The 23,845-nt window shown below is 41.9% G+C and overlaps 1 protein-coding gene across 2 annotated transcripts in view; it reads left to right on the top strand.

Moving 5' to 3' along the window:
- Window positions 1-23,845, top strand: part of LOC103317005 (glutamate receptor ionotropic, kainate 2) — a 661,640-nt gene that overhangs the window by 102,576 nt on the left and 535,219 nt on the right. For both annotated transcript variants that reach the window (XM_031926014.2, XM_031926013.2), the window contains exon 5: window positions 4,562-4,900. In XM_031926014.2, coding sequence (XP_031781874.1) covers window positions 4,562-4,900 — 339 coding nt within the window. The remainder of the gene's footprint in view (window positions 1-4,561; window positions 4,901-23,845) is intronic.

The following is a 23,845-nucleotide window of genomic DNA, read 5'->3' as shown; positions in this document are numbered from 1 at the left end:
ATACTTATGGTAACGGCATATAGTGCTACCTTAAATATTGCAATAAGGTTAACTATAACAAATTTTGTTTATAATCATAAGTATATGATCTGCGTTAAAATTCCAGAAAGACCAAAATTATAAGTCTAGAAAAATTCCCTGAAAAATCCGGAAAGTGCAAAATTTCATCTTTACCTAAAAATATTGCAAAATCACCACCCAAATGACGAGACATGGTCTATGATACAACGCACTAAGTATATAACAAATATACAAAAAAAATTCACTTTCAGTAGACGATTCCCAGGTGCAAGAATGACCTCCTGGATGGCCAGACATGGTCTATGATACTACGCACCAAGTATACAACAGATGAACCGGAAAAAAATGTTCACTTTTGTAGATGATGTCCAGGTGTCAGAATGATTCTGAGGTTATCCTATTATAGTTATGGTAAATGATATATGGCGCTACCTTTTAAATTACACCAAGTTGAACCACCAAGAAACCTCGTTTATTACCATAAGTAGAAAGTACAGAAAAATTCCCTGAAAAATCAGGAATGTGCGATATTTCATCTTTACATTAAAATATTGCAATATTGGTGCACTAAAGAAAACAAACGGTAGGAATATTTTTAGATGTTAAAACTCATGTGACAGTCAACAAATTTCAATTAGAATTAAAAGAATTCTAATAAATTGAGCTGGAAATGATGTTTTGGTTAGAAATTTGAGCAAATTAATATTATGTAGATGTCTTTGGCGTGAAGGCCTCTACCCTCAGCTCCAGTATATTACGTCTTTCAGCTTAGCAAGAGCAGTCAAAAAACGCGTGTCTTTTGATCACTTGTGATGTCTTGTGTCAGTGATTGCACCCTGTTCATCGCGAACAAGTAGCTCAGAAAGTATCTGTGACCAGAAAGAAATTGAGTTAGACAAAAGTTCACTTCCCCCGCTTTCGCTCCACCTATGGACCTAACTCCTTTATCAGTATTTTTGCCACTTTCGCATCGTCGAATCGCTTTCTTCGGTGACAATGTTTGCCCTATCCAATTCAAGGCAGAACTCGTAGATCCGATTGCATTTAATTGCAAGCAGATTTACGGGATTATTATTATTATTATTATTATTATTGTTTTTTTTATAGGAGCCTGTGAATCCTTGTGGCGTACTGACTGGTGTTTCCTTGCGAGAACTCCAAGTGTGGGACTCGGCGGCGGCGGCCACCCCTACCCACTAAACACATATCTCCCTGTACGCCCGACACCAGCCCGGTACGGTTTATCACATTACTTCGAACTGAGCCCATGTCCTTTGCGCTTCCTCTGCACATTCATTCCTTACTTCCAGTCATTCACAGCTACGCTTATATTTATATTCTCCCACTCTCGCTCTCGCTCAATTATTCAAACATCCATCCTCTTTCTTACCTCGCAAGATGCTACCAACGTATGTCGCAATGCTTCTCCACGCGTCTTCGCTGGTTATCATCAGTTTCGTCACGTTATCTAGTGTAATCGTCGTGCCTAGTAATGTATCGAGTCTCTGTCGCTGCTCGGTCCATCGGTTGCACCTGAAAAATGTGTGCTCCGCGTCGTCCCAAACTTGTTCATTCGGTATAGATACCTTCGTAAGTACCCATGTCCCGACAGAAATTGAGTGATGTAGAAGTCCACCTCACCGTGTTTCCTGTCTTTCCAGGGTCCGACCTCCGGTATCAGACTGTGCGTCCAACGACTTTGTCCGTTTGTCGTCCATCTCGTCTGCCATTCTTCCATCGCCCTAGTCCGTTCTTTTGTCGCAGCGTCTGCCCTCCCAACGTTCGAACTCCGTATGTATAAGCGTTTCCGCTCACGCGCGAGGAGGTCTATCGGGATTACGGCCGCTATTACGAAAATCGCGTTTTCGGATACGGTACAGTACGAGCACGCGATTCTTAGTGCCCCGGTTCGTTGAACGCTCGTCATAGCCTTTGCCCGTTTCTTTACCTATAACGCATCCGCCCATACCTCCGCTCCGTAGAGCATGATCGAATGTGTGACGCTCATAAGAAGTCTACTCAAGGCTTTCGTCGTCTTTGCTGCTTTAGCCGTGGCGTTGTGTATGTGTCCCCAGAAAGTCAGTTTCGTATCTAGAGTCACCGCCAGATATTTTACTTCGTTTCTGGTAATCGTATATTCCGTCCCCACATTCATAGGTATAATTGGGTCTATACGTTTCCTTGTTAGTAGCAGTAGCTCAGTCTTTTTTAGCGCCAGTTGGAGTCCGTGATCCGTCATCCATCTGCTTACGCGTCTCATCACCTGATTCAGTTTTAGCTGCGCCCTGTGAGTGTTCCGTGCAGTAATTACAGCCGCAACGTCGTCCGCGTATGCGATGAGGCACGTTCGGCATATCTAGTCTTAACAGTCCGTCGTACAGTATATTCTAGAAGTCAGGACCCAAAATTGAGCCCTGTGCTACTCCTGCTGTCAACTTTCTACGTCGGGTACCGTCCAATGTCTCATACGTTAGGTATCGGTCCCGTAGATAGTCTTCTACAACTCGCACGAGGTAGGCAGGCACCCGGAAGGTTGTCTCCAGTGCCCAAGATGTCCGCCCACTTCGCGGAATTGAAAGCGTTCCGTACGTCCAGCGTTGCCAAGAGTACCAGTGGTCTGGCTCCACGACGTATGTCGTTTGTCTTGTCCACAATCTGTATTACGTGTGTTATAGCTCCTATTGTTGAGTGTCCTCGTCTAAATCCGTGCTGTCGGTCCGAGAAGTCTCCGGCGGCTTCCACCGCTTGCAACAGTCTCGGTCGTAGCAGTAATTCGTACAATTTACCCGGCGTGTTCAGGAGACTTAGAGGCCTATAGGAGGACGACGAAGCAGGGCCCCCTTACCTTTGGCAATGAGGGCCAGCCGCGCGCACTTCCAAGGCCCACCAAACACTCCCGCCGTCAGACAGCCGTTGTAGAGCCTCAACAGCGCATCGGGCTGTTCAGCTACGATGATCTGTAGCAGCTCCCCAGGCACGCCGTCAGGTCCCGGGGCTTTTCGAGGCTTCAGTTTGGCTGCAGCACTCTCAAGCTCCGCCACCGTGAAAAGTGGACATTCCAATGCGGTGTCCATGTCCGTATCGTCCGTTCTGTCCTGGTGAGTAGGGAAGAGATCGTGGACAATCCTCTCCATTGTGTCCGCGGCCTTCGTCTCGGGGGGATTCCCGGCCACAAGTTTGCGAGTCACAATCTTGTAGCCTTCCCCCCAGGGGTCTGCATCTACTTCGTCTTCCAGTCGTTTCCAACACCGTTGTTTCGTGCTGTTGATCGTCTGTCTAAGTAGCCATCTCGCGAGCTTGTATTCCCGCGAGATAGCCTCTCTGTCGTCCGAGTCTCGGTCCCTTCCCGCTAATCTGCGGAGTCGGAGGCATTCTTTTCTGATTTCGGCAATTTCCTGCGTCCACCAGTAGGTCTGCCTTCTGTCCTGTCTGTATCGTTTCTGTGGCATCGCGGCCTCGCAGATGCGCTGCAGATACTTTTCCAGATCATTAGCACTCCGTTCAGCCGCGGCTCGGTCCGTCCGTCCGTGAGACAGATCCGCAGAAGGTATTGCTACGTTCCGCAGTTGCCTCCTGATTTCGTCCCTGTTTATGCGTCCAATGTCCCAACGCAGCGTGATTAGTCAGGTTGAAGACGATGTACTGGTGATCACTGGCTGTGTAGTCCTCGATCACTCTCCATCCCCTCAGCCTTATCAACATCCTGTCCATGGCTAGGGTTATATCTGGTATAGAATTACCAAAGCCGGGTCGTCTGTAGGTGGTCACGTTTCCGTCATTTATGACTTCCAATTCTAGTCGGGCGGCCATTTCTAGAATCAGTCGTCCTCGTCTGTTCGTCGTACACATCCCCCATTCGATCGCTCTCGCGTTAAAGTCGCCCGCCACGATTACATGGTCAGTAAGGTTTCTGACGACGTCTTCCAGGGCTTCCAGCTTGTCTTCGTATTCGCGCGCAATATTGTTCGGAGAAAGGTAGACACTGGCAATAGTGACAGAACTCATCCTTACCAAAGCATAGTATTCTCCGGCCCAACTGTCTATAATCCGCGCCGCGTTCACCCCTCGAACCCACACCGCCGCCGTGTTCGAGCTGCTAGCGATCCACGATAGCTCGGAGAGGTTTCTGTACTGCTCGCTTATCACGAGTACGTCCGCGTCCGTTTCCGCCGCAATTTGCGGGAGCAGCGAATGTGCCACGCTGCTCCCGTTCAGGTTGCATTGGAGTATTGTCAGGTCCATTTTGTCTGTTTCGTCCTGTATTCAGTCAGAGCTGCCTTGAATACTGCGCACGAGGTCGTGCCAGGCACGACAAGGAGCGGACATATCCATGGAATTATTATTGTTATTATTATTATTATTATTATTATTATTATTATTATTATTATTGTTATTATTATTATTATTATTATTATTATTATTATTATTGTTTTTGTTGTTGTTGTTGTTGTTGTTGTTGTTGTTATTGTTCTTATTATTATTTCAATGATTAATATTTAATATTTTCAATTCATAATTAATTATTTTGGTTATATTACAGGTAATAGCCAAATCAGTTAAACATATGAATTGGCATTCTTTCACATTTGTTTACCAAACTGATGAAGCTTTATCTCGTATTCAAGAAACTTTAAAAAATCAAGGTCGTCCAAACTATCCAATTACTATAAGAGAACTGCAACCGCTATATAAAATAAATCTTTTAGCATCAGAAAAAGAACGTGATAATATATATGAAAGTCTTGTAAAAGAAATAAAATCATCACAACAATATAGTTTACTACTAGATGTAGAAAATGAAAATCTATCCCAATTACTTGACGTTATGAACAAAATGGACCTTATGAGTGATTACTTTATGTGTCTGATTACGGATTTAGTGAGTATTACACATATAGTATTTATTAGACGATAGTCCTTCTCTTAGTTAATATTCTACAGTTAAAAACTTGGATTTACGAGTAGAAGATTAATAAAAAGAATGTTGTAAAATCTCTTTTAAAATTACCCACTGACAATTCTTTGGCCTGTAGCTTACTATACCAAATTAATAGTTCTAATAAATACAATACTCTCTGTCGATCCATCTATTTTTATAACTTTAATGCCAGTAGTAGACATAAGTACAAGTCAGTAAGAAGCGGGATGTTGCATAGACAAAGCATAGTGTTACATAGATTTTTAAATAATAAATTTATACTCTGGGAATAGATCGGACTATACTGCTATAAAGAAATGACTAGTGCAATTAACTAGTTTCCGTTGCGTTAGTCTTGTTTTGTTGGAATTTGAAATGTTTTATGAAAGAAACTTACCTGGTTGATTTTCAATAGAACTCCTGATCCAAAATGGATTCACAAAAATTCCAAAATTAGGGTTTGAGACTTCAAGCAAATAACGTGGGTGTATTTAGAAATCGCTCTGATGTGCGTGTTCGGCGTTCGTGACAATTAAATCTTTCCAAAACTATTTTGCTCCCAATAAATTTTCCTTGTGGATTGTTTCAAAAATAACTTTTTCCGAAATTCCAAAATCTGCTTTTTAATAACTTTGTGACGAGATACGAGTCTCGCACATGTAAATAGTTATGAAGGCGGCCGCAATAGACGCGGCATGCGCAGCGAGCGCGCGCGTGCAACGAACAAAAGGCGAATCCGCACGACGCGGATTGAGCGCGCGCGTGAAACGAACCAAAGGACGAATCCGCGGAGCGCCGGCAAGCGACTCAGCGACAATCTATACACATTCGCGCCGCGCGCCTTTATAAGGCGGACCTGGAGCTCCACTCCAGGTAGTATCGTGCGCACACGTTACTACAAGGAAAAGCGAGAGACAGACCTACGCGGACTAAATCGTCTCGTGCGCCCACGTGACGATTTGGTAGACAAACCGAAACCCGAAAATCCGAACTGTCATCGTGAGCACACGAGGCAACCCGGAACATCCGAACGACGTCGAGCCTCGTCCACCTGAGCACACGTGGGCGACACTCGGTGCCACCGTAAAATCCTAACCAACATTCCGACATATTGCTGCCTCCCTCTGCCACAGTGAGAACAGGGTTGAGGGGGTAACAACAGTTCCGCCGGCGATTCGCCAGGTCGTGTGCTCACGTCCTGGTGAAACTGAGGTTAATTTCTAACCTCCAAAGTCAGCCTTACGCCGACATCTTACGACTCGCTTCATCTCTGTGTGCACACAGGATAAAGAGAATAACGAGAAGAGCGACGCAGATTTGTGAAGCGTGCGCTCACGACCCCACAAATCCGAAGGATAACCTCAAAACAACGTGACACTATCCCGACCGTTCCCGTGCGCACACAGAGCAGTCGGAATCGTTGTTATACGACACATTTGGATCGGCGTAGCCGTGCGCACACGACTCCACCGTCCCGAATGAATTTCTAACCTCGTAATGCGCCACCGACTCGTCATACAATTCCGGACGCTTATCCACCCCGACCGGAGATCCACCGGAAATACCACAAAGAGAAAATAAAAAGTTCTCGACCAGATACGCAAATGGAGCTGTCACTTTGAAGGGAAGAGATGTCTACTCTTTCTAAGAATGGGTCCAGGAACTACAGGCATCGTACGGATTTACCGGTGAACAGCTGCTGCGAGAAGAAGCCCTGCAATGGCGACGAAATTACACCAGCGACTGTCGGACCTGGGAGGGGCTCGAAATCAGGTTAAGAAATTTTTATTTATCGAGCGGAGAACGACGAAACTTAACACGACAAGTCGCCAAAAGGATTCAGAAACCTACCGAGAACATAAGGTCTTACTGCAACGCATTGACGACCCTTATGAGAAGAAGGGAAGGATATACGTTGATAGAGCTCGACGATCTATATTACAATATGGGTGCGCTGGGAAGAGATCACAGACGTATCTCAGCTCATACAGCGCATCGAAGAATATAAAGATATTGCTGCCAAACTGCGCGAACAAGAACGAAAAACCGCCATCAATAGCGCTTCCACGAGTAAAAACACCACCGACTATTATAACAGAGCCGAATGCTGTTGACGTTGCAAACAACGCGGCCATTCTCGCGCCGATTGCAAAAATGTAGCACGGAAGTTCTGTTCCGTATGCGGAAAGGACGGCGTCCTCACAAGAGATTGCCACGGATTCTCGGATCGTTCGGGAAACGCGCCAAGGGACGGCTCTACAGTAGCGGGAGATCGTCCCAAGACGGCCGATACCTCGTAAGCGTACAAATAAACCAAGATGCGGTGCTGGCATTGGTTGATCCAGGGGTCGTGAGTTTGTTCATAACGCCAGAAACCGCCATTATCAGACAAAACAACGGTTGGCGGCATGGGAAGCAAGAGACGATCGCTACACTGGCAGACGGTTTAACCACCGAGCTGACAGACTATGTGGAAGGTAAGGTGACGACCCTCGGTGCCACCTTCAGGAACAAATTTATTATGATGGTATCAATCAATACCTCGGTACTCTCAATCAGCGACATCGGCATTCAGGAATTCTCGAAAGATCCTAGTTCAAGCCCCAGTCCTAGCGTGCCCAGATTTCACCAAGACATTTGTGTTACAAACCGATGCCAGTAACGAAGGATTAGGGGCAGTCCTAACTCAAGAAGAGGAGGGAAAAGAACGGGTGATTGCCTATGCCAGCTGATCATTAAACCAGGCCGAACGGACCTACTCAGCAACAGAAAAGGAATGTCTCTCGACATAAAATGAGAAATTTGGAAGTTCCGAAAATATCTCGAGGGCTATCATTTTGTCGTCCTGACAGATCACCAGTCTCTTAAATAGCTCGAGAAGATTAAGAATCCGTCCGGCAGATTAGCACGATGGGTGATTGAATTTAGCACAGTGGGAATACGAGGTCCAATACCGAAGATGTAAGGATAACACCGTCGCAGATGCTCTATCCGACAAGCAGTAGCAGTATGCAACATCGACATCAAAACAAACTGCACATGGTACACAAAAAGAATTGACTGCTGTCCGGTAGGATCCGAAGATCTATCCGGAGTACTGCATCAAGAATAGAGTATTACTCCGCCATATCCTACACACGTTTGAATTTAATGACACAGACACGACCGAAGACTGGAAAATCTGCATACCCCAGAGCATACGGAGCCCCCGCTCAGCTGCGCCTCCTACGACGCGTCGTGCCGCGCTGTGTGGTGAGTGTTGTTGTTGTTGTTGGAGCTGTTGCTCCTGTCGCGGCCGCCGTTCCGAAGCGCATTCTGGTGCATATCACCCAGGATAGCTGGTGTGCTTCGCGCGTGTCATTCCAGCGGAGACGCACATAACCTCATTTCGAGACCGTTTGGATGCGTTGCTGGCGCTGTGCGACGAGGGCCTTCTAGTCTACCTCCACATTGGGAGGATCTCCGTGTTGCTGATGGCTGCTGTTTGTTGTTGCTGCCGCTGACTGCTGTTACTTGCTGTTGGTGTGATGCCTAGGCGGTGTGTGATGTGTGGTGTGTGGTGCTTTACGACACGTTTGAGTCGGGACGGAGAGTACCGGCTACCAGGTGCTCCGTTATCAACACCCATTGAATGGAGCCAGACCTCTCACCCAAACGGACTCTGGATTCTACTCTAGGGCCACGTCACCGCCTACTGCTTCTGATCCAGCTGACCTGATTAGGGAATTCCAGTCTCTCTCCCTCTGGATCAAAAACCAGCTGAGCGTCACCAGCGGCTGTCTGGAGGTGAACACCTACGCCTTGAAGTCCACCAATGAAAATCTGCGCAAACTTCAGACCTGTTTGGCTGACCTGGATGGCAGAGTCTGTCAGAATGCACTTGAAATCAGTGCTATCAAGGTCCGGATGGACAATCTCTTCATTCCTTCGACTCCAGCTGATCAGTCGGCCTCTGGCGTCTCTTCTCAGCAGGGATCGCTCATGGAATCAGTTGCAGCGGAGCTCCAGGATCGCATCAACAGGAAAACTAACATCATCCTGTATAACCTCCAAGTACCAGCCGAGGAGGACTTGCTGCAGGAGGTTTGTGGGGCCCTGAACGAAATCAGTGGCCTTGACTTGACTCACATCACAGCCAGGAGGTTCACCAGACCAACTCGCAAAGGAGCTCCTCTACCAGCCATCGTCAGGATGTTTTCCAGGAGCGACGTAGGTCGTGTGCTGCGCGGCTGGCGCAGTCTCCCAGATGGTGTTCAGGTAGCAGCTGATCGCACCAAGACCCAGAGAGAGGCCTACAGAAGGCTTCGACAGAAAGCTGATGCCTATAATAGGAACCATGCTGACAAGAAGCGTGTCAGATACGTAAATGGTTCACCAGTAATCTCCTTAGCAAAAAACTAATGCAGGTCTCTCACTCTAATTCTAAGTATACCGCTTATTATCAAAACGTACACTCTATTAAGAAGCTTGATCGTCTGCTCGAACTGAAATCTAATCTCCACTCGTCCTTATATTCTCCAGAGTTCATCGTCTTCACAGAGACCTGGCTTACCCCAGACATCAGCTCCGCTGAGCTTGGCATGACTGGCTATGCAGTGCACCGCTGTGACAGAGAGGTGTCTCCAGCTGGTCTTTAAAGAGGAGGAGGTGTCCTCGTCGCTGTAAGGGACTACATTCCTGCCCACCTGGAGCCTATTAACTCCACTGCGGAACAAATCTTCATACGAATCACCTCACCAGGCACCAAAATCATCATCGGTGCTGTCTACATCAGGCCCAGCTCTAGTTCTGCTGTGTACAAGGGGTTCTGCCAGGCTATCGAGGACATGGTGCTCCAGCATTCTGACCACCAGCTGTTCTTGTTGGGTGACTTCAACATTCCTCGTGTGTCCTGGGATGTCATCCCGCTGGGATTTTCTCAGGTTGGCTACCTGTCACCAGATGAGAGTGAAGCAGCGGCCGCTGTGTGCGCCGCCATGTCATCACTCTACCTGACCCAGCACTACCCAGTCCCCCCGGGCAAGGGTTACACCTTGGATTTGTGCTTCGCCCCCCCCCCCCCCCGGATGCAGCCTCATCGCTGGAGGTTGCCGACGCCATCGTCTCGGCTGATGAACATCATATTCCCGGGCTCTTTTCTCTCGACGCGAGTTCCGGTTTCGCGGAGTTATCGGTTAGGAAACGTAATTTATCAAAGCTAATTATGTATTAATCAATCAGGCCCTCGGAGGATTGAGCTGGCGCCCGGTGGTGTCAAGTGAGAACGTTGACTGTAGCCTAGCCAATTTTCATAGATTAATTACTGATGTTATCGAGGAACACGTCCCTTACACCACCGATCGCGCCGGCTCCTTCCCTCGATGGTATGACGGCGAGCTGTTTGGTTGTATTATGGAGAAAAAGGCTGTGCATTGTAGGTGGAAGGAATCGCGTTTGTTAAGCGATCATATCGAATTTAAAAGACTTAGGGCCCTCTATATTAGGTTGTCTAGGAGTAAATATCGTTCTTATCTCGAGTCGGTTCAATGTAATTTACGTAAAAATCTGCGTGCTTTCTGGTCTTATGTTAAATCACTCAGACAGTACGAGGGTATCCCCAGCAGCGTGGTTCTCGACGGCGTATCGTCTTGCTCTGATCGTAACAGGGCCGATTTGTTTGCCAAATTCTTTGGCTCTGTTTATGATCCAACGGCACACCGCTGTAATTACTCCAATTTCATGTTGCTCTCGGAGGAGGGCGATCGCCCGCAGGTCGTAGTCGATCCGGAGCTTGCCCAACGTATTGTAAGCGAGCTCAAGGACAATGCGAATGCAGGACCCGACGTCATCTCTCCATACTTTTTGAACATTGTTGGAACCAGCTGGAGGAGCCCATTTTGCACTTGTTTAATACCTCATTGGGTCGTGGTTACTTTCCTAAACAATGGCGCTTTTCACACGTTTTACCCATTTTTAAGAAGGGCAACAGACTCGACGTTCGAAATTATCGCCCGATCTCAATCATCGGTACACTCTCAAAATTATTTGATGCGATAGTTGCTAATATTCTTGGAGATTCTCTGCTCGCCAGCATAGTTTCAGAGAAGCATGGTTTTGTTCCGGGTAGGTCAACGCTATCTAATCTGCTCATCTTCAATGATTTTTTGTCAGTAGCCTTGGAATCGTCTAGTCAAGTGGACGCCATCTACACTGACTTCTCCAAGGCCTTTGACACCGCGAGCCATGACCTCCTCTTGTCCAAACTGTCCCGTTTGGGAATTAATGGTTATATGATGTGCTGGCTGGCATCGTATCTCTCGGACCGATCTTTCTCTGTTCGCGTCGGAGGCACCTTGTCTAACCCTGTACATGTAAATTCTAGCGTTCCCCAGGGTTCTTATTTGGGTCCCTTATTGTTTTGCATCTTCATCAACGACCTGATCACTAAGCTTAAGTATGTAAAGGTGCTTCTCTATGCGGACGATGTAAAGCTGTTCTTCGAGGTTCGCTCAGAGGCATACGCTCAGTGCATCCAATAAGACCTGGATGCGCTCGTGGGCTGGTCGGGGTGCAATGGGCTCCGCCTAAATCTTACGAAGTGCTTTATCATCTCTTTCAGTGGACGTCGGAGCCCGTTGTGCCACGACTATACCATGGGCTCATCCTCGTTGCAGAGAACTTCGGTGATTCGAGATCTTGGGGTCTGGTTCGACTCTGGCCTCTCATTCGACACACATATAGATTATCTTTGTTCAAAAACGGCCAGCTTAATTGGGTTCTTAAAACGCACTTCAGTTTTCCGATTTCGAGTCTATACTCTATTTGCACAATTCCCTAGTTTTACCTCACTTTCTATATTGTTCACAAATTTGGGCCCCTTACAAGAGGTGTCAAATTGAGAGACTGGAGTCTATCCAGCACAAATTTCTTCGCTATGCAGCGTTCAAATTGTTTCGTCCCATGCTCTTCTCCGATCACGATTATCATGACTTAGAGCTCGACTTGAATGTCCATCCTATCGGTTCGGTTCAGCATTGTTACGACTGTACTGTGGCGTTTAAGTTTGCCCATAAGCTGTTCAATTGCGAGTCACTGAACAATGCCTTCGTACCACGCTAGCTTAAGAGCTTAAGTCTGTGGACACAAATGCTATAGAAAAACCGAAAGCACCACGCTGGGCACGATCAAAACAAATCGGCGAAGAACCGGGAAATTTTTTTTTATATGGAGTTAAACGTACAGCGACGTGAATGAATTTTCGCCCAGATAAAAAATGTAAACATGCAAAATTTTGAGATCGTCTCACAAATTCACACATTTACACGTCGCTAGTATTTAAATAGAGACGATAAAGGGCGCGCCGGTAGTAAAATGGAAAACTTCGATATCAAAACGCTGGACGAAATCCTCGCGAAGTTGGAGGCCGAACTCCTGGCGGACACACTGGAGTATAGTCCGGGCGAGCCTTTGTTGGCACGAGACTATACTCCATTATTAATCGCGCCGCAACCACAGCCGACATTGGCATCAAAGCCAATACAGGTGCCAGCAGGGGACAATCCGCGGCCAACAACATCAAAGCTGCGGATCATCAGCGATGTCATAGTGCCTCCCCTGCTGCACCTCAAACCGGCACCGAAGAAAAATGGTACGAGGTCGAAGAGTACCGCATGCCGTGTGCCAACGGAAAAAAACCGCTGGGGCCCACAACACGAGATGATAGTGGCCACGACTGATCTAAAGACACTGCCATCGTCGCCGAAACATTCTCCGCCACCGCCTGTAACGACAACACGACCTGTCGCCACGCCCTCGTGGCCACCTCCACCACCATGCGACTCAACATCCAACGTCCCGCGTCGTTTGGTATGGCTACCGGATGGGCATTACGTCGTTGTGCTAATCGGCGTAAAAAAATACGTCGTGCGGTACAATGGCGTTAAGCGGCTACTCCGCCTGGTGCCGACGACGGGCGAGGCCAGACATGTGGGCGAGGCCAGAAGCACGGAAGTGAGTTATATTTTTTTTAGATTTTTTTTCTCGTCGCGCATTGTCGTTTTTTTTCTAAGCGCGAAATTTCTCTGTTACGTTCGTATAACGTATTGCAGTTGAGCAATATTGCAGTTGTGTTTGTACACTCAACCTGGACTCTTTGGACGACGCTCCTACCCGTCGCTACCAAAGCGCTACCAGTCTTAAGCCGCAATTTCGGTCTTTATAGAAAACTTTGCCTTGAATAAATCGTGAGAATCAGCCAACTACAAGTGTCCTTTATTCGAATATACCCATCCTGTATAAGCCTGACTACAGCACAGCAGCAGCGATTCAGCCCAAGCAGTTAAACGCAAGTAAGTAAGGATAAATAAATAAAAGATTGAATTGCGACTTAACATCTCTTCGCGTAATTTCACGCTCCAAATAGAGGAAGAGATGTGACGAGACACGAGTCTCGCATATGTAAATAGGTATGAAGGCGGCCGCAATAGACGCGGCATGTGCAGCGAGCGCGCACGCGCAACGAACAAAAGGCGAGTTTGCACGAGCGCGGCAGCCGGCGAGCGACTCAGCGGCGCGCCGTGAACGCACCTATACACATCCGCGCTGCGCGCCTTTATAAGGCGGATCGAGCGGCGCAACGGGCAGTTCTACTCGAACTCCACTTCAGGTAGTATCGTGCGCACACGCTACTACAAGGAAAAGCGAGAGATAGATCTACGCCGACGAAATTGTCTCGTGAGCTCACGTGACAATTTGGTAGACGAACCGAAACCCGAAACTCCGAATCGCCATCGTGAGCACACGAGGCAACCCGGAACAACCGAACGACAACGAGCCTCGTCCACGTGAGCACACGTGAGCGACACCCGGTGCCACCGTAAAATCCTAACCTACATTCCGACATATTGCTGCCTCCCTCTGCCACTGTGAGCCCACAGAGTTGAGGGGGTAACAATAGTTCCGCCGGCGATTTGCTAGGACGTGCGCTCACATCCTGGCGAAACTAAGGTTAATTCCTAACCTCCAAAGCCAGACTTACGCTGACATCTCACGACTCGCTTTATCTCTGTGTGCACACAGGATGAAGAGAAGAACGAGACGAGCGACGAAGATTTGTGAAACCGTGCGCTCACGACCCCACAAATCCGAGGGATAACCTCAAAACAACGTGACACTATTCCGACCGTTCCTGTACGCACACAGAGCGGTCGGAATCATTGTTACACGATACATTCGGATCGGCGTAGCCGTGCGCACACTACTCCACCGTCCCAAATGAATTCCTAATCTCGAAATCCGCCACCGATCCGTCATACCGCCACCGAACTGATACACCGATGCCGAGTCCACCGAATCATTATTGTAACGAAATCGCGTATATATTCTTATAATTTGTTAACCGCGTTAGTTTAAACAATTTTACTTGTATAAGCGAAGTATTTTTAACGAGACGCATCATTGATTTCTGTTTCAGCCGGGATTTAACAACTGGTTCCAAATACTATTGTTTAACTAGAAAATATACTTTATTATTGTTAAGAATATAAAAACAAGCTCTTTTTTGCCCCTTTCCTCTATCCAGATCCTAGAACCGACTAACTATCCATTCTCTTAGGGAAAGATAAACCGTTACAACTTTATTCTCTAAAAAAGAGAGTTAAAAGACACACACGAACAAAAATCAAAAGGACTTTTAAACTACTCATTTGAAAACTAACGTGCTTAATCTTGAAGCGTACACACAAGAATGCACGTTCGGGGGAGGTGTCAAAAGCGTCATGGCTTTCTCCCACGCATGATACTTACTTGTTCTCCCTTCGCACTTTAGTTTAGCCGCGCTCTCTCTTTAACTCATAAGGCTTCATGGGCCGACGGCTAAACTGCAGTTTTGGGTGTGCAAACGCGCTTTAGCCGAAGGAGGAGAAATTGTTTTGGATTAGGGTTACTTTTGTTAAGCGTCGAAATTTCTGGATTTACCTGCTGGCTTAATTTTATGAAATCTGAATTATATAAATCCAGAAACTTTGTCACTTAACACATAGAAAGACAATTAGAGCTGAGATGTACTAGCTATAGTAGCAAAGTAATATTTATTAGAGTTAGGTAACTAAACAAGTGGGTATAAACGAAGTGCATCTTACGCATACGGGTTTGTTCTTCTCTGCCTTTTGCTATTTGTAAATAATAGTTTTGTTAAATTCAAATTTTATTGACATTTATAGCACAGTGTGGCTTAAATCCGCGTTTAAGTAACGCCTATCCGTGACCTATGTAGTCCTTTATTGCGCCATGTATATCGCACTTGCTATACTCGTGCGCTAACCTCACAGTACGATAATGGACTGCTTAGATCACGGATAGGCGTGACTTGGCGGATTTAAGCAGCTATACTATAAAATTTTATACGATACTTGTGAATTAAGCAGCCCATTAGTGCACGGCGTTTTATCACACTCGCAAATAATCGGCTACTTAGGTCACACGTATCGTAATATACTATTATTGGCTGCATTTAGAAACATGTCAGTACACGCACATGTATATTGTAACGGAGCTCGTTTTCCCGAAGGAATATGTGCAAAATTCAATAGGATCGCACTCTCGCGATGCAGCAGAGAACTCTCTCAATGCTTGCGAGAGCCAAGGTTGCATGCAGCAAACTGGCTGCTTTAAGTTCGAAGTGATCTACGCACCTACTGGTTTGTGCTTAGCTACTCTATCTGTATTGTATCTCTGCTTTTAATGCCTGCGAAGGCGGCGGTATTCGCGAGAAGAAGTCGGGTGTTACGTCCGGACTACTCTCAATAAAATAGTCAAGAACGTAATGATATGAGTAGTGGCAAAGGCTGTAATAAATGTTAATTCGCGCCTAACACTCTAACTGTTAGTAAATAAATAAGAAGAACTTACCTTTGAGTACTGCAATGTTTAGTCTACGGAATGCGGATTCAAGCTCGTACTAGATGGGTAGGATTTCGTCGTAAAGAATTTTTAAAATACGAATTCTATTCCAATGTAACTCTTGTTTATTTAACTAACTATATAAAATTGACTAACAATATTGTTGACTTTCTCAACAGAGATGAAATGCGATTTTTATATGTATAATTGAAGCTGCTTTTGCAAATAATGTATCGCCAATTGTCGAACCGACGCGTACGGAGTCCGCGACTGACTACGAAATGCTCATTTGAGCGCGTATAAGGCTTTTTAAAACCTTCGTTCGTAATGTAATTTGCAATGCATTTTTCTTTTAAGAGTTTGAATTTCAATGAATGTATTCTAATGATTATCATGCTTTCAGTTTTTTTAATAAATTTATGCGACGAGTCGCATAAATTGCAATAAGAATTTTAAGGTTATATATTTAATTCACACTCTCTGTTAAAAAATGCTAGTCGTGTAGAATTTAAGTTCGTTGATTCTTAGTTAGTTCAGCGTTACAAAAGTGTTTAGTAGGCAGATTTCGCTTATAAAACCGTAATACACTATCAGGTAAGTACAGTTCTCTTTTTGCAATTTGTAAGTTCACATATTTAACGCCCCCGATGGCAAGTATAAGTACTAGAGTACTATACGGGTTGCCTGGCGCACCGCAACCTTATATTCTTTAACATGGAGTTTTCTAACCTCTACAAAATATTCAAACGTTTATATCTTATTGAAATACGTTGTTTTATCAGGCGAATCAATGTTACTGTCAAAGATATTAAAAGAACTTTCACTTAAAAAAAGTTTTGTAAAAAATGAACGATCCGTTATCATTCTATAGCTGACCAAAATTTTGTGTTGTGTTTTTCTTTTCAATTTTTTTTTCTTCTCTGAACTTCCGTTCTTATCCTCGAAACTTCTGTGGTGCGATAAATCAAATCGAATTTGAAATAAAATGTATATATAATAAATAGACGCATTCGGTGCATAGTATTTATTAAAATGAGTCCAGCTTTGCTACTCAGGGATTTTGGGGGTCGCTGAACACGAATATCGCGACGGCAAGAGCCTCCGACGTACCTGATGCCCAGGGTGGACAGTATCAACGTCGTCTTTAAGAGTTTCAGGGAAATTTGTAGCATAATAAGTCGAAACCCGTTACTCGGGGATTTTTGAGGTCGCGGACACGAATGTCGCGACGGCAACAGCCTCCAAGGTACCTGGTGCCCAGGGTAGACAGTATGAACGTCGTCTCCAAAAGTTTCATGGGAATTTGTAGCATGATTAGTCAAAACTTGTTACTCAAGGGTTTCGGGGGTCACTTATCGCTCTGTAGTTTATAAGGTATGTGTGGATACTGGTTGTAGGTATTGCTGTGGAGATAGATTCTAGCGTTTACATCTATTTATTTTACAAATCTTATTGGACGGTTGCTTTTGAACTAAAACTAATACTCACTATTTTAACAACAGTTTGATGATTCTCTATTAAGTTAGTGAGGTTTAATGTAATATATCTATCGAAAGGATAGTTTTTATTATAATTACTGATTACCCTTAAAAATTCGTGAAATCTATAAAAATAAACCTTCCTCAAAAGGTAAAAGGTGGGCAAGTATAAACTAGTTTTTATTTACTATTAATTTTCTATTTGATGATGATATAATGCATTCGAATAATTATTCATATAAGTGACAAACTATGGTAAACAAAAAATGAAATCAAATAGTTAAATGGCAATTACGTATTTCGAATAAATTTATCAAATTATTCTTTAATACGATTTATAATTTCATTGTCTTCCTAACGTTATTGTTAATTTACTGGTGGTACACTACTATGAACATACTTAATAAACTCGTCGGTTGATAGTTCCTAATGTGAATTGTTTGATTTGATAAAAATTAATAACATTGTCAAATAAACTTATTAATCAACTTAGTTAATCAAATTTAGTGAAACACAACATCATTAATAATAAAGCAGATATTAAAAAATGAAAAAGGATCATTGAAAAAGTAATCTTTTTATCTCGCCGTAAAATTATTAAGCGACGGGTTGATCAAGTATGTTCATAGTACTGTAGAATATCGCCAGTAAATTAACAATGGCGTTAGGAAAACAATGAAATTATGAATCGTATTAAAGAATAATTTGATAAATTTATTCGAAATACGTTATTGCCATTTAACTATTTGATTTCATATTTTTTTTTTACCATAGTTTGTCACTTATATAAATAATTATTCGAATGCATTATATCATCATATATCATCATCAAATAAAAAATTAATAGTAAATAAAAACTAGTCTGTACTTGCCTACCTTTTGAGGAAGGTTTTATTTTAAATTACTATTTCCTTATTTTCTTTTGTCTTTTAGTTCGAGGACTAGCAATACACCGGGGTGGTCGAGAGAACGGAGCGAGAAAATTTGCCTACTCCCGTTCCACCTGAAGCGGGTTACCGTCGGTATCAACGCATATGGGTAAGTATTTATATTTTTATTTCTTTTTTGATTCGTCTTGACCATTCCTTACATAATAATAATAAAAATTTCTTTTGTCTATTTTCAGTTTTAAGATTGGCAATCCACCCGCTCCTGGAGGCGTTGCGACCGTCTCATCAATAGTGGATACCTGAAAGGTGACTATGGGCCTGATGAAAATACCTGGGGCATCGCTGCTGTGACATTTTATAAATTAAAAGTTTATACAAATAATAATAAACGCGTTTATATCGAGGTCTTCATGGACCATTATCATGTAATTGTCGGTCCAATTATAAAACATCGATACAATTGTAATTGTATATAATAATAATGTAATAATCAACTATTGACTTTGTTATTTTATTTTTCCTTTATTCCTTATCCTATCCTAACTAATTTCCTGTACCTTGCAATTTTTCATTTCCTTAAAGTTAAATTTTCTCTCGCAGTCACTTTGTTTGAATTATATATTATATATATTTTTTTCTTTTAAATCGATTCTGAATATTCTAATTCTATCGCATTTCGTTCAACTATCAAATAATAATTTTTTTTTTCAATTTGAATTTAAATAAAAAAAAATGTTTTCTCTGGGCATTTTTTGAAGAATAAACTGCTTATAATATAAAGATTACATCCTACGATGTAAGTCCTCGGGGTCCAGATATGGCAGTAAGACCGCCTTATATGCAATTTACACATTTAAACTTACAACTATCAAGTTACAAAAAAAGAATTTTTTTATTATTGCTCATTATTTAGAAGCATTTAAGACATTTTTATATTTAATCTCAACTCAAAGAAAAAATTCCTTTATTTTTCGCGACTGGAATAGTAGGTTTAGTTGGTGTGACGCTTGGTGGTCTGTGTGGAATAGGTGAAATAGACTTCCTGTAGTTCTGTCTCCTCATACACTGCGTTTCTCTTCTGGTTGTTCTTCAATTTATTTTTAACTGGGTTATTCTGCAGTGACGTTAGCAGGTGCATAATAGAGCTAAATAATGCTCCAATCAGATGTATTGACCACCCGTAAATCGTGTGGAGAGTATGTCCTCTGATAATTGTATTAATTATGAATTTCCCAATGTGCAAAATTATTAATATCATTATAAATGCAGATCAGAATGCCAGGTGCTATCAGCAATGTGTTTTAGTGTATTTTCTGCAAAAATTTCTCCTGACGTGTGTTCTCCTGCCATTTCTCTTAATATTACGTTTAAAAGTAATAGTTCATCCATTAGGAACATCAGTTGTTGTTGTAACTTATCCAAGTTGTTTTGTGAATACACTCCGTTTGTAGCTAGTCCTTCTATTGATTCAAAAGTCCAGCCGATTTCCGTATTTGGTTTTAACACATTCGGTGCTTCTGTTTTATTAGATTTTGGTCCGAATTTTATCCATTCTTCAGCTATTTTATTTAACCCGTGTGTTTATAAATTTGTAAATCATCGGACTGTGACGTCCTGCGACGTATTGCATTTAAGCAATATCAGCGGAATCGTTACGAAGCCGAAAACTGGCGACTAAGATTAATAAGTTGATCAGCGAGGTTAATGACTATCCCTTGTATGCGCCGAATGACCAGTTGTAATTATACACTCGATCTGGACTCTTGTACGACGCTCCTATCCGTCGACAAGAGTTATCCGGGCTTAAGTCGCGATCCCGATACCTATTGAACTTTATCTTGAATAAATCGTAAAAGTCAATCAACTACAAGTGTTTTTCTATTGAATATATCCATCGTGTATAAGCCTGACTTCAGCACAGCAGCAGAATTTCCAGCCCAAGCAGTTAAACCCAAGTAAGTAAAATTCAATAATTAATTATATATCGGAATTGTGACTTAACATTGGTTCCGATACAAATCGAATTATAGACTCTTAAAAGAAAAGTTACATTTAATAAATTTTAACAAATTAATCAAACTACAGTTGCATTTGTAAATTTAAACAAATATAAATTACATATATAAATATCCATACCCCAAAAGTAAGTCAGGGTTAAAAAAATTAAAAAAAAAAAACAAGTGGGTGCTAGAATCTTGTGCAAAAACCTATCCTAAAGACGCTGAAAAGCGACTTATCCTTTGATCGCTTAAATAGCGATTACTCTTTTCCATAAATCAATATCCTAACGGAAACCATATAACTCGGGAAATTCAGTTAGTCAACTATAAAATTATATCTGAATAAACAGAGATAAAAAAAATATATATAAAATTTGCAAACAAAACGGTAGTTAGATTGGAAAATCAATCATTAAAACAGAAATATAAAATCGCGAGTTCAAAGAAAGATTGGGCGAGTGACCTGCTTGCGCTCATCGGCGATCGCGCTCACCTGACGTTGCAGTGTCAGCAAGGCGATTCAAAGAAGCGCTTCAAATTGGTAGCGCTTGTGTCACTATGTCAATCGAGAATATTCAAAACATATATGAAGAAATTAATTACGCGCATACCTAGAAAGTAGGTCGTGTGTTGAAATATAAGTAGGACAGTAAAATTTCGTTTGAATTGTTTGTAAGCGATTTGAAATTCTAAAATTCAGACTAAATAAAATTTTGTAATAAATAAAAAGATAACGAAAATGAGATTATCAAATGAGTGATAATAAGAAAAAAGTAAATAAAAACGACACTCAGAGGCCAAGATTAACTAGAAACGCTGTTCATGAAAATCTAGCATTAACAAAGGACATAGTAATCCCTAATATCCAAAACCCATTCACATAAAGTAAGAAAATAATTCGATCGCCGCCGACAAACAGCGGATGGATAAAAGATAGCAAGTACTATTATCTGATATAAATAATAAAAAGCTAGAAGATAGCCAACAAATAGTAACACCCGATACAGATCAGCAAAGTAAACAGAATCTAGAAATTCAAGAAATTTTGAAAGAAAACAAGGACTTGAAGCAGGAAGATACAACACCAGGGCGAACTACGGGAGCAATCAAAAATCAAATCAAGCAGCTTAATAAAAACCATCTAAGCCTAAGTATACCGCTAACACCTGCAAAACAAAAAGAATTCGAGACAGTAGAAAAACCAAATCATTCAATATTTTCACCTATAACACCAGCCACAGCGATTCCAATAGGCCTAGATAGAACAGTTAATAATACCAAATTTCTACAAGGAGTTGAGGAGAGATCGTTAATAGATATAGAAGGTATTAGTGACCAGCCTAGCTTAATTGGAAACCCAAGTAATTCAAAGTTTAATTTTACTTTTGATTTTAATAATCTTCTTGACGGTAATCGAGCCAACGATATCAACGTGGGGGAGAATCCGCTACGCTTATCGTTAAAATATGTAGGTAATTTGGTACCAGAATTTGATGGAAAAAATATTTCGGTAAATGAATACATTGAAAAATTGAAACATGCCAAGAATATATTATCAGCAACAGATCAAGCTAATATAATTCCAATTTTGAAAATTAAATTATAAGGAGAAACTTACAAGGCAATGTTGAATGCAACAATCAATACTATTGAAGATTTCATAAAAGCAATACGACATATATACCCATCTACTGAGAATATGCACTCTCTGTATGGGCAAATTAAAGAAATTTTGCAAAAACTGGATGAATCGGTTCTTAGTTTTGCCAATAGATTGCAAGAGTTAGTGCTGAAGATTAAGGGCAGCAAAGAAGTACAAGGTCTCACAACAACAGAAAAGGCCGCGTTTGAAACTAAAATAAATAATGATGCTTTTCAAGGTTTTAAGGAAGGATTAAAGCAAGAAATCAGAATAGAATTGGGAGCATTAACCAATTTAACAGAAGCCATTACAAAAGCTATAGAAATAGAATCGAAATTCAATAAAAGAGGAATTTTATACCATAAAAATAATTAATATATATATAGTAATTCTCATAATCACAATACAAGTAATGCTACTATATACGCGTGTCAAAGCTGTGACAGTTATGGGCATGAAGCATTATTCTGTCATAATTCGGGATATGTATATTGTAATAACAAGGAGCATTTGTCGAACAACTGCAGAAAAGTCAAGGATAAAATTGAACTGATTTGTAAATTTTGCAATAATCAAGGACATTGTATAGTCGCGTGTGAACTGAATAAAATTAAAGGCAATCATTGCCAATATTGCCAGGTTATGGGACATACAGTGAATTAATGTCCATTTATAATAGAATATGAATTGTGTTGGAAATGTAAGGAAAGTGGTCATGATCCAACTGCCTGTACAAAAAAGGCAGATGTTAGCAATTCATGTGAATTTTGCAATAGCGCGGGCCATACGATAAAAGCATGCCCAGAGGTTATATGCAAACGATGTAATCAACTTGGACATCCAGTAAAGTGCTGCCCGTTAGTAAGAAGTCTGATTGCAAATAACAGAATTATAATGTGCTCAATTTGTAATGCAGAAGACAATGAAGCCATAGAATGTGAACAAGTTAAAATATTAGTAGCGCAACACAAGACAACATTTTTTCAAACGAATATTCAATGTCAAGTCTGTGATGAAAAAGGCCACTCAGCTAAAAACTGCCCTTAAATAGGTAATAAACAGCAAAGTTTTAATAATTCAAATACTAAATATCAAAATTTTAGTAACTCTAATAACTTTAGAAAATATAGCAACTATAACAATCAAAATACAAATAATAGCCAAATAAAGTGTGATTATTGCGAAATGCGTGGTCACCCTGTATATAAGTGTAGAAAAGTGGTCATAACATAAAAAATTCTACCGAAGTAAAATCATTGGAAATGCGTGCGAGCAAATTTTGCAGTCTCTACAAAAATACAAACCATATGACAGAAGAATGTTTCCGATTACAAAACCAGCAGAGCGTAGAGTAGGGAAACGAATAAAGCCTTCTCGGACCGAGTGGCTGAGAGGTTACAAAACAAATCCGCTCAGCAATACAGAAAACACGGTTAAAACAAATATCATAACAGCATCTCAGAATCAGAACAGGGCAAATTATGAAGATCATGATCAGCAGGAGGTTCAATTGCTCGAGGAAAAAGAAATCAAACTAGAAATATATCATTTAAAATTAAATGATTTATTAGAATATGTTGAGATAATAAACCCCTATTCTAAAATTTTATGCAATTTACTTGCCGATAGTGGAGCACAAATAAATATAATAAAACAAAATCAAATTCCTATAGGAACACAACTGCTAGATAAAAAAATATTATTATCCGGCATCGCAAATAATTCTATAAAAACATTAGGTATAGTAGAACTACCGATAAATGGTAAATATTTTGATTTTCACGTAGCACCTAATGGTTTTGTGATTCCATATGATGGAATACTGGGAATTAAATTGTTAAGAGGAAGTAAACTAGGTTTAGATGAATTTAGAGGTCAATAATGTAAAATTAAAATTACAGAGAGGTCCGATTACAAAAACCGGAATGAAGTTAAGCCAAAAAGAAACTCTGAATATAATTTTAAAAGAAATTGTTCGCGACAATAATGCATATAATATAGAAAAACAAAATATTTTA

The sequence above is a fragment of the Nasonia vitripennis genome (assembly GCF_009193385.2).
Source record: "Nasonia vitripennis strain AsymCx chromosome 3 unlocalized genomic scaffold, Nvit_psr_1.1 chr3_random0007, whole genome shotgun sequence".
Lineage (NCBI taxonomy): Eukaryota > Metazoa > Arthropoda > Insecta > Hymenoptera > Pteromalidae > Nasonia > Nasonia vitripennis.
This window is presented reverse-complemented; position numbering and strand designations above follow the sequence as displayed.